The sequence below is a fragment of the Gouania willdenowi genome, chromosome 10 (genome assembly GCF_900634775.1).
Source record: "Gouania willdenowi chromosome 10, fGouWil2.1, whole genome shotgun sequence".
Lineage (NCBI taxonomy): Eukaryota > Metazoa > Chordata > Actinopteri > Blenniiformes > Gobiesocidae > Gouania > Gouania willdenowi.
The window spans coordinates 34,172,883-34,185,095 of record NC_041053.1 but is presented as its reverse complement, the minus strand read 5'-3'; the positions used below and the strand labels follow the sequence as shown (position 1 = coordinate 34,185,095).

Here is a 12,213-nt window from a genome sequence, read left to right as displayed (position 1 = left end):
CCAGCCAGCCAAGCAGGTTGGTGCTTAGCGTAATCAGGGATCTGTGTGACCACATGAAATTATGTAACAAGGTTTTAATCTCCCTGGGTTTTTACTGCATTAATTAGAGCAGAACCAGGAAGTTGCCATTGACAACCAAACTAAATCTGTTTGAGTTTTTGAATGCGGTTGAAGTTTAGCAGACATGACAACACTGGAAAAAAAGAAAAGAAAGGTGTGTCGGGCTAATAATTATGCAGCTGGGATGACCAGCCTCTGTAGTTTTTTAACATGTAAACCAAGAAGTGTGTCGGCTTAGTCAGAGTAACCTTTGCTCTGAAACACACCTCACTTTTTGTGACAGGGGTTGGCATGTAGAAAACCAACCACTACATGCCTCTTATCATTTATTGTTGTGTGTTTTTTTTGTTTTGTTTTGTCTAATAAATGTCTCTCACGTGGCAGCACTCTATCAACAAAATGTTGCAGCATTGTCATTTAGGCGTGTCTTTTGTGTTTAAATTCTTTCTCTGCCAAAACAAGACTATAGCTGTATTAGAATCTTAAATAGATTATAATAAATAACACCCTCGAGTCAGTAAACATCACTTTGATATTTTTTTATTTTCGAATAGCACAGATCATTCAACACGTACATTTTTCAACATTTTCTTTTTGAATTGAATCACTCGTTGTGTGTGTGTGTATTATCTGTTGCTGCTCACCTATGTCTTCCTCCCATTGAATCTGTGTTTCGAGTGGACTAATAACTGTAGTTAGTTTTGTGACCATTGCTACGTTGTTTGACAACATCATACAAAACGAAACAACTTGATAAGTTTAAAAAAGGAGGGAAAAAATAAGGTAATAATAATAAAGTATTTTTCCTTTCAGTCACTTTCACAGAAAGCTGCTGTCACTTAGTAATGAAAACAAACAATACGTGTTCAGACTGCTGCTTATGTCACAAAGTTCAGGGAGAGTCAGCAGACAAAATGTGTTTGTTCAATCCCAGTGAGCTCCACTGTCTGCCTTATGTAACTTTTTCACTCGGGTTCAGCTCAATATTGGTTTTTTTCTGATTAGCACTTGGACGGTCCAAATTAATTTTACGACCTCTCGTATGGTAATACAGCTATATATAAAGACTGAACATAAAAGCAAGCAGTGTGTTCTAGAGCAGTGGTTCTCAGCCCACAACCCCCAACATAAAGGTTCCAGAGAGTGGGGACCCCCACTGTATCTGAAGGTGGTTGAACACAGACATGAACATTTAAGAACAGTCATGTGGAGACATGGCCATCTATAAGAGGGAATAAAGGGAATTTTAAAAACCACAGAAATTGGTGAAAATTAGAGAGGCCAAAAACGAACAGAAAAAGTGGTAAAAAGGGTTCAAAGTGTCAATATTAGCTTAAAAGTGGCAGCAATCGGGGGAAGGGGGTTCAGGTATTTTAAAAGTACCAACAATCAGTTTAAAGTGGCAAATAATGGTCATGACAAATCGTGAATGTGCTGTTTATTTTTTATGTTTTTAATAATATGTAAAATGGAAGTGTGATATGTTATTTTGTAGCTACATTTTTTAATGTATATTTTATTGCATATTTCCTTTAATTTCTTTTCTTTAGGTTGATATTTGAACATTCTGCTCAGGAACTACAGATGAAAAATAGCCTTCTGTCTAAATCTGGTACATTTGAATATTAATGTACACAAAATGGTGATAAGAGGTTAAAAGTGACAATAATGGGTCAACATATGTGACCTTAGATTGGAAAACTGGTTGAAAGAGTTTATAAGTGCAGAAAAGACATTGAAATTTGATGGAGAAGTCGCAGAAATGTTAGTAATTTAGCAAAAATGCATTAAAAAGAGCAAAAATATGGCAAGAAAAAGTGATGAAAATATGATTAAATATGGCAAGTTTGGTGTAGTTGCAGTTGGGCATCTGGCCACCCCCTCCCAGTGTCCCGAGACCACCAAATTGGGTCCTAACCCCAGTTTGATTTTTTTGTGAAATAAAAAAATATTTGCAGGAACATTACAGCAGTTGGACTAAAAACGCTGTTTTCAAATCCTGCCTCTATAAGAAATAAATACCAAACGTGTAGTTTTTTCTTTTCTTTTTTTCAATCTGTCATTATCATCTGGGTCTTCAGGTCACTTGGACTTAGAGGGGCTTTTCCTGGTTAACGGCAACGCGGAGCGTGTGGATTGGCTGCGTCAGCGTTATGACAGCGGTGAAGAGGTGGAGCTAGAGAAAGAGGCTGATCTGGCATCAGCTGTCAGTTTACTACGACTCTTCCTGCAGGAGCTTCCTGAGCCCATTATCCCGACAGCAATCCAGTGCCACGTACTTCAGCTGTTCCAAGGTGTGTGACAGGATCTGTTTTTCCTCTGCGTATCCATCCGGCTCCTTCTCAGTCCTTAGATTAATGTTTTGTATTGCTTAGCGATTGTTCTACTGATTTTTACATACTTTTAAATCAGTTCATTCACTGCACTGCTACCCTAATAATGAAGACTTTTTTTGTCCGTCACTTTCTTTTGTCCTTCCCAGTTGAATTTTTAGTTGAGTTGTAAACATTTTTTTTGTTGCCTTTGTGATCTACTAATCAATCTGTAGCCACAAACTTTCCTGACATTAAAGGCATTTCTGCCTTTATTTTACTGTCTTTGTTGTTAGCATGCGTAGCATACTCTAATCCATTGGATGGTATTTGTTAATTGTTTATACTTAACTGCAGGGTTGGGTTTAATTGTAGTTATAATTGTGTAATTGATAATTAATTACAATTATGATTTTAGAATTGTAATTTCAAAAATCTGTTGCTGTTGTAATCACATTTGAATTGTAATTGTTCAGATAATTGACTTTGTAATAGTAATTGGCATGGGAACTCTATAAAAACTGTCAGTTGTAATTTAGTTAAGCGCAAACCTGGGGAACCGTGTTACGGTTCTGTGGCTTACACATACGTAGTTAACATTTATTAAAATATGTTTCATATCAAGTTTTTCTGTCATTTAAAAAAAGATTAAAAATTTGAAATCAAGGGGTATGCTTACAAAGAAAAAAAGGCTGAGACGCTCACACCAAAAATATTACCAATATTTTCCTTGATTAGGAAGCCAAACAAGGTAACCAAGACAACAATTATTAAAATATGTTTTTAATATCAAGTTTACCTGTCAGTTCTCTTGAGGATCATTTTACCATTTAATAAAATATATACTGACAGAAAAAAGGCTCAGACGCTCACACTGAAATTAATAAAACCAATATCTTTATGGATATTAAGAGATGAAAAACAAATTAGATGAGAGAAAATATATATATTTTTAGTGTATTTTTACAGGTGACTTAAAACATGGGTCAAAACTGACCCGGTATCATACGAGATGCTAACAGAAAGCTAACACAAGAGGAAGATTACATTTTATGGGCTTATTTATTTTGGACTCAGCAATTGTGATTAATTATAATTGAAATTTAGTAATTGAGAATGTAATTTTAATTGACTTTAAGGGGAAAAATTATAATTATAATCTTAATTGTAATTGGAGAAAATGCAGATCATCGTAATCATAATTGAGTTGTAAAAAAAAATATTGATAATTGAAGATGCAATTGTGATTTTTAAAAATGTAATCGACCCCAACCCTGACACTTGGCATACTATAATCCATTGGATGGTATTTGTTTATTTTTTATACTTAACAGCAGAAGAGCAGTAAATATTTATGGATAGGTCTCATCAGTTTAAGTTTATGTTTATGATGTGAAATATGTAGATGTGGGAAGTTACTGTGTGGTTTACATACCAGTGTTTGTATAACAACAACAATGGGTCTGAACCACATCACAACAGTCTGTCAAAAATAAAGCTAATAACCAAAACCTGTAAAGTGATTTTTTTTTTTTTTTTTTATAATAACTTTTTTTTTTCAACTTTTATAATCCAGATCACAGCAGTGAAGAAGAGCTGAGCAGAAATTTGAAGTTTCTTCTCCAGCAGCTTCCCCAGCTGAACTACGGCCTGTTGCGCTTCCTGTGTCGTTTCCTGGCTAGTGTGGCATCCATTCAGCAGGAGAGCTGGAATATTGGGGCGCTGGCTGCCGTCTTTGGACCAGACATCTTCCAGTAAGACTTCTTTACAATTTTTTTTAATTTTTATTTTCATTCATTCATTTATTTATTTATTGATATATTTATTTTCAAAGTATTACAGTGCATACAAACTTTTCACATCTGTATTCATTGCTGTACGTCTTGGTCGTAAAACAGATGATCCATTTTAAATGCAACAATTTTAAAGACCTCAATGCTCTCAATACTTTTTTTACAAAACAGGAATGTATCAAACCAAAATAGCAAGTAAAAATTCTAATAACAATATAAAATTAAATAAAATTCAAATCATACAGAGTTGTTCGCTTTTCTAGGGAGGCATTCTGATAGTTTTAAGGTATTGCCTTTCTGACATAACAGGCAGGCTCACTGTTATCTAGATCTAATGACAGGGACAACCTGTGCTTCTTATCAGTCAGTCCTACATTTTAAATTCTTGGGTTAAGTCCCTCTTCTTTTTTGGGTGTAATGTTTATTTAAAGCTTCATTTTTGCACTGTAAACAGTTCATATATATTTTTTTTTAAAGCTGCGCAAAAGAATTATAGATTTTTCCCCAACATGATAAATAATTATGGTTATAATCGTGATTACAATATTGATCAAAATAATTGTGATCATTTTGTCCATAATTGTGCAGCCCTAACATCCCATGATGCAGTCATTTTTCCAAGAAAAAAGAAGGTTTTGCCAAAAATGCTTCAGCTCCGATTCTTCAAATTGCGGCCATCCTGCTTGACTGGTTGCCTCTGACAATATTGATGTTTTGCTAAGGAGAAATGTGAAACGAGTTGAAGCAAAACTTGAAATGTCTGTCTGACTCCAAACCCTTTGTCTTTATGTCTTTGTCTTTAAGTTTGGTTTGTTTATTCAACCACCAGACAAAGTAGTTTTTCAAAACAAAATAAAAATGTTGGTTTTTCCTCTGCAGTCTGTCAACTAGAGAAGAAGATCTTGGTGACCAGGAGTCTGTGAGCAGAGTCCTGGCAGAGCTGTTGGACAATCAGGACGGCCTGTTTGACTCCGAGGACGAAGACGTTTCCACCACCAATGACTACAGCTCCATCAATGAACAGGTTTGACCCATCGCTTCTATATCAAACTCCATATTTCATCATTCTGACTTAGTATCTTGTAATACATCCAAATGAACAAAACAACAAAAATACACAAAATGACATAAAAATGCATACAAAATTACACAAAATGACAACCAAAGTACGCAAAAAGACAAGAAAAACACCTCAAAAGTTGACTGCACAAATCCACGGTACTATATACAAACAAAACAACAGAAACACAAAAAAGACTAAGAAGAACATTTTTACAGGAATAATAAATAAAAGAACAACAGAAATGGACATAATAAACAAACATACACAGAATGACAGAAAAACACACAAAATGACTCTAAAACACTTTGTTCTTTCTTGTGGTAATGGTCAGAATGGTCATCATTCTAATGCTGACATGATTGTACATAATATGGCCCTTCAATCAAACAAACACAATTTTGTGGCCCCCGTTGTGATGAAAGTTGTAAACCTCTGCTCTAAAGCATTGAGTAGCATTCTCCTATAAGGGAAATTTGTGTCATGAAACGGTTTCATAATATTATAGGAGCTTTAATGGACAGGTAGAAAATAACAGACTCCAGCTTAGGTGGTTTATTTAATTGTTCCCAGTATTTGGCAGCAGCAGCTTCGAAAGGACAACACCCCTAATGCAGAGGTTGTATTCGGCGAAAATCAACCAAATCATGTTAAAGTGTGTGTTTTATGTGGAAGAAGAGAATATGTTATTTAAATGATTATGTATCAGCTGACACACTATATAAAAAAAGAAGCTGTATAGGAAAAAAAAAAGACCTTCACTTTGTTCTAAAAAAATACACAAAATGAGTGAAAAAAATCTTTGGTCCACATTCTCGACATAACAAAAATCGCAAAAGTGATCAAACTCCTCTTTGTTTTGTTTTTTTCCAGACTGCAAAATTTGGCATTTAACTGTGCCAAGGGACAAATGGAACATTCTTTCTGGGTTTACACACACACACAAAACTGTCTGAGACATAAAGAATTTTTTCATGCCCGTGAATAGATTTACGGAAAACAAGAAAAGAAGAGTTTCTTTGTGGCTTGGAGTTCATTGGTTCATAGCCACTTAAATCCAGGACTGTAGGAAGTCTGAATCATCTTGTCAAGCATTTTGTTGAGTTGACACGTTTGAAATTACCATATGGGATATTCTGTAGAAGCTTATCGATAAGTTAGCTTTACCTTTTTATCCACGTTGTACAATGCTAGAGGTGTGAAGAGTACTGATATATCCTACTTAAGTAGAACTACTGTTACTTTATTGAAATTGTACTCAAGTACAAGTAAATCCTACATAAAATATCGAGTACAAGTAAAAATAATACTCAAAGTGAAAGTTACTAGTTACTTTCATCCCCCACGTTTATTTTTGGTAAGAAATTTTGCCACGGTTCCCTTGCATACAGTAAACATCTCACGTATAAACCTAAAAAGGAAGAGAAGAAATCTTGCACAATTGTAACTTAATTAATTTTCCACAAAGGCATCTGTACACAATTTGGTCAAAATGTGCAATTCTTTTAAAAATGAAATAACACCAATTAATTTAATTCAAATTGAAAAAAAATAACCAGTTCTAAGTATAGCTAAATTAGTTAACTCTAAAACGGAGAAAATAACCAGCATTCAATACTGTTTTGGTGCAGTGCATTATGTTTAATCTGATTGGTTGGCTATGATTGTCGTCTGGTCATTTCATTTTTTGTAGTTTCACAATTTCCTTTTAAAACAAAAAAATATAATTTACTCAGTAATGGTAGGGTGTAGAAATGTAACAAATGGCTTTACTTCTTTCAACATTTACTTAAGCACAAGTACTAATTTAGAAATATACTCAAAAACGGTACAAGTACCCATAAAAGCTACTCAATTACAGTAACTTAAGTACTTGTAATCCGTTACGTTTACCTCTACAATGCCTCGTGTGTGTTTTCAACACTGGGTAACATAGATTCATCAGTCCTTAGGGTTCTTCAGCCACCAGCAAAGTTTGTACTCTGCAGTGTGAAAGAGTTCAACTACCATAGTAGTTGTTTTTTTAAAGCATTCTTCCTAGACTCTCATTATTTAACCTCAAATTCAAATTCTCTCAATGCACTTTAAAACATTTAAAAAAAATTTTTTTTTAAAGTAGGTCATTTTTTTCTTCTGCTTTTGTTCGTCCAAGTTGACGTTTACCTATTTCCAGTAGCTAATCATGCTGTATTATTGCGTGATAAGATAACACACAAAAGCACGTGCAAGCTTTTTACCACAGTACACTAACCTTACATACTGGGTTGAGTTGGGCTATCTGTTCATGTCCCATTTAAGATTGTTCAGCACAGTAGTGGCTAGCCATAAATGTTGAAAGGCTTTGTTAAAGGGCAGACAGCCTGCCAGGTGGGGTGAGGGGGGACCTTTAGGATCTATTTCTTTTAGTTCAACCTTTTATTCGGGTTATAGGTTTGAGCTCCATCCGTTCGAGTTAAAGGAGACAGCTTTTCTCAGAAACTGTTTAAGATTGTATAACCAAATTCAATGTGTGGCTTCAGGGTATCAATTCCTTGATAGAGTTTGAAAATGAGAAGTGCGCAATTTTTTCTTCTGCAGTTTTTGCCCTTGTTCTGTTTTTTGGACTCTGTTTGAGGTATCCTCAAAGGGGACAGCTTTTTTCAGAAATTGTTTAAGATTGGATAACCAAATTTGGTGTGTGGCTTCAGGGTATCAATACCTTGATGGAGTTTGAAAATGAGAAGTGAGCAAATATTTTTTCTGGAGTTATTGCCCTTGTGCCGTTTTTTTCACTCTGTCGAGATATCTTCAAAGGGGATAACTTTTCTTCCAAACCATTTAAGTAATAATTAGTAACTTTATATTCTGGTGCGATAACATGTTTTTATGTGTGCATCTAGTTCTTAGATTTAGGACATTTAGGAAAAGGTTGTGAGTTATAATGACAACCAATCTGTAGGGGGATATTGATGATTATGCTTTCTTGTTTTAAATTACTTTTATTTGTTGACTACTTTTTGCTAAACTCCTTTTTTTTCTTTCAAAGTTAACCCTCAAATTTTGTAGTATCTGGTTTCAATTCAAAACGAGCTCAAATGGCAATATCACATAGATTTTCTTTGTGCCTCTTTCTTTCATCACTCTGTTTGAAATTTGAGATTTTTAAAATGTTACATCACTATGTGGAGAAATGAGCGAAGAGCTGAATAAGTAGGCAGTTAGAGAAATCTCTGATGGCATATCTTCTGTATGCCGCCGCTTGTTTCTTATGTAAGAGCACGGGCAAAAAAAAAAAAAAAAAAAGTGGGTGGTTTGTAGAGGGAGGGGGAGCGAAGAAATAAAAGGGGAGTCTGGAAGATGGTGCACAATGTCAAGGGAGCCAAGAGGAAATAAGAGAGCTCAGAGGAAGGGAGGGAGAGGTGGTGAGGCAGTGATGTAACCAAGCTGCTCACACCTACAGCTTGATGTGATCAAACACAAACGGAGGGTAGATACAACAATGTTTAGTTACATGTAGCTGCCTGAGTTTTACAATGCCTCACAAGTATCTGTCAGCTGAATAATACATATATATATATATATATATATATATATATATATATATATATATATATATATATATATATATATATATATATATATATATATATATATAAAAGAATGTTATCATTTACGATATACCATCAAGAACATTCTCACCATGTCATCCCACGATAGAAATAATAAATTCCCATGTCGGAAATTAGTGATTAGTGAGGGCCAATGGCCATTTGTCCCACGAAAAACCTTGTTCCCCAGGTGAAAATTGCCCTCAAGTTTTTTGCTGTTCACGGGAGCTCTGCTGCAGAGCCTCCGCGGTGTGCGCCGCCGCCCCTTCCGCACACACATGGCGGTGCTCGTCACGGCTACCTGAAGCTACGTGCAGTGGTACATCATGGACCGCTACTTGGTTAAGACCAGACAACCATCCAAAAAAGTAAACCAGTCCAAGTTCCTCCGCCAGATTCACCCAAAGTTCCCACAAACACGTTGACAGAGATGAATCGGCTAGCAACAATTATGAGCTGGAAACTAGATTAAAGCATGTTAAGCTAAGCTTACCCTGGCACTGACACATAAAACTGGGCTAATGCTAACAACTTCATAAAAGAAAGAAGAGATTAAGGTAAAAGTTCATGGCTTGCTGTCATCAAACCACAAAGAGCCACTGATTTGTTTATGGTCAGATTTAACACTTGTATGGAAGGATAAAAGCTAACATATCACACGTCATGTGAAATAAATGTTAGCATTAAACTAACATCACTATTCATCGTCCCGTCTTGTGGAACGCAATTTTTCACGTGTTCACAAGACAAAGGTGGTCCCATTAGATGGTAATGTAACTATTGACAGTAATGTAATATTCTGAATGATTAAATCATCAAGCTTGATCTGGTTTAATTATAGGAAATTGGAGAGATATTTAGCAACCATAGCTTTATGTAACTCATTATCAGATATAAAATAAACAAGATTCAGCAGCAGTAAAAGCACTATCGGAGTTATTTTTGCTTTTGTTTAGAGCTCTTTGTTAAGTGAACTTAAATCCCAAATTATGAAGGTTTTTTTTGTTTTAAGAACCACTGCAGGTTCTTTATTAGGACAAAACATGATCCCAGACTTTTGGCTCTTTTTTTTTTTCAATGTTACATAACTTGTTTCTTATCAGTTCAGTCACGGGAAACCGGAGTCAGTTTCAGGCTACTTTTTAAACCTACAACATCAAATTTGGCTGTTGATTAAAAGTATTTGAATGAATAAAAAACTTGCTGGACTGTCACAATGTTAAGTAGCAGAACAAAGCTTGGAGCATATGTAATATACGTAATGGCATCTGTCACCAGTGATAAGCTTTTTAACATAGCCTATTAAACATGGAACATGGAGTTATATAAGGTTAGGGTTATTTAAGTCACATTCCTGAGTTCTATTCCTTGCCCGCTGTTAGAAGTAGTTAGAGAGGGGAAACGAATCTCCAAATCAGCTGCATAGAGGAAAGAACTAGTGCTTGATCGCCCAGCCCACCCACTGCAGGAACACTAGGCCACAGGGCTTTTATTCTCTAATACAATTTGTTGCAGACAGTGCCTGAACAAAAAGGTCAAGAGGATGCACTTGTGAACGTCAATGTATTTTTTTGTAATTAAAATATTATACTAAAAATTAAACATAAAGTTACTCAAAACAACAGCAATTTTTATTATAATAAAGATTCTTATTTGGTAAGGTTTCATTTATTCAGCCAACTGTTCCTGAGGAAAGTCACGTTGCTCTCCTGACAGAAACATAGAAAATGACAGTAAAATGCACAAAATTTCAACTAAAATACTCAAAATGACAATGACACAAAAATATAACTTGACAAACCCACAAAAAGGCCACAAAAAAGAAAATAAACAAAATGTGTTCAAAAACCCACAAAATGTCTAAAGACTTAAAAACACCAAGAAAACCCACACAAAAGGATTACAAAGACAAAAATATTTGTTCTTTCCTGTGATAATGATGAGATTGGTCTTTATGCGAAATGCTAACATGAATGTTGATAATGTGGCCCTTGGATCAGACAATCACATTTTTGTGGGCCCACTCTGATAAAAGTTGCCTGTCTCTGTTTTGCAGTATTTCTTGTAACTTCCATTTAAAAAAAAAAAAAAGAAAAAAAAAAACCAATCACTGGCAATGTATGAATCGATTATCGATTAATATGTCTGAATGACGATGCATTAATTATTTTTCCCACCCCTAATGGAAATGCAGCAAAGTGAAGCATGGCTAATATTTCACATTTGAATGCCAATGCATGCACGTTTTTTTGCTAATTACGTATAAATCCAGTAAGTCTTTGTTTTGGCTCACGAACAGTTCAGCTGGACATCTAATGATGTCCTCTCCTTTTCTGTTCAGAAACTGCTTGACGACTTCATAACCCCTTTGTTCACGGGTGTTTTCCAGCCTGTATTTACACACCCACACTCACACACCCACACAGTCAGACATTTACCACACAGAAATCCAATTGTGCGCCGCCAAAGCATGACGACACTGATACTTGATACCTAAAAAGCCTTCTGAATACAGGCAGCAGCTTCTTTCTTTAATCCGTGATTTGAGAGTTAACATGATTAAAATGTTCCATGCTCCTAAATAAAGGGATGATATTTCCATCCATGTGGAATGACCATGCAAGGTCATGCTTACAGGGATTTAGCCACCCTTATCCTCTCATGTTATTACGTCACCACAAAGGCCTTCGAAAAAATCATGCTCAGCAAAACCTTCATCATATTCAATGTTCAGTTTATGACAGGGATGTCAAACTGCTTTTAGTTCAGGGGCCAAATATGGACCAATTTTAAACTCAAGTGGCCCGCAGATTTTAGGTGGGGAAAAAGTTTAAATGTTAACATTGTTGTACCTGCACGATTATGGCCAAAATGATTATCACGATTATCTTGATCAATATTGTAATTACGATTATAATCACAATTATTTATCATGTTTGGTAAAAATCTGTGTTGTTATTACACTATTTTTGAACGAACAATATGTTTACAGATTACAGTGCAACATTAGCTTTAAAATGGAATTATACTAGAAAAAATGTATACATTTTAAATTACCAGATAATTTAAAATGTACCAAAGGCTAACTAAATAAATACACTATGACAGAGTGCAGAGCCTGTATTTTAAATGTAAATATTGCCGACGGTCAGGTTAATTTAATCGTGATAACCGAAATTGTGATCACGATTAAAATTTAAATAATTGTGCAGCTCTAGTTGTGCCTTAATTTTCAATATTAGTTCACTTAAAAATTATTGATTTTATTCCCAATTTTTTTGTGTGGAATTGCTTGTGAGAAATTGTAAGATGTGTGGATAACTTCAGAGTTCTTTCCACAATTTGCAATAAAAATTACGTGAAATGTGAAAAAAAACAAAGGAAAATGCAAGCCCCTAAAA

At 35.0% G+C, this 12,213-nt stretch overlaps 1 protein-coding gene across 3 annotated transcripts in view; it reads left to right on the top strand.

Moving 5' to 3' along the window:
* The window catches only part of fam13b (family with sequence similarity 13 member B), a 67,821-nt gene that overhangs the window by 18,882 nt on the left and 36,726 nt on the right, over positions 1–12,213 (top strand). For all 3 annotated transcript variants that reach the window (XM_028459163.1, XM_028459162.1, XM_028459164.1), the window contains exons 4-6: positions 2,142–2,354; positions 3,949–4,126; positions 5,045–5,189. In XM_028459163.1, the coding sequence (XP_028314964.1) occupies positions 2,142–2,354; positions 3,949–4,126; positions 5,045–5,189 (536 nt within the window). The remainder of the gene's footprint in view (positions 1–2,141; positions 2,355–3,948; positions 4,127–5,044; positions 5,190–12,213) is intronic.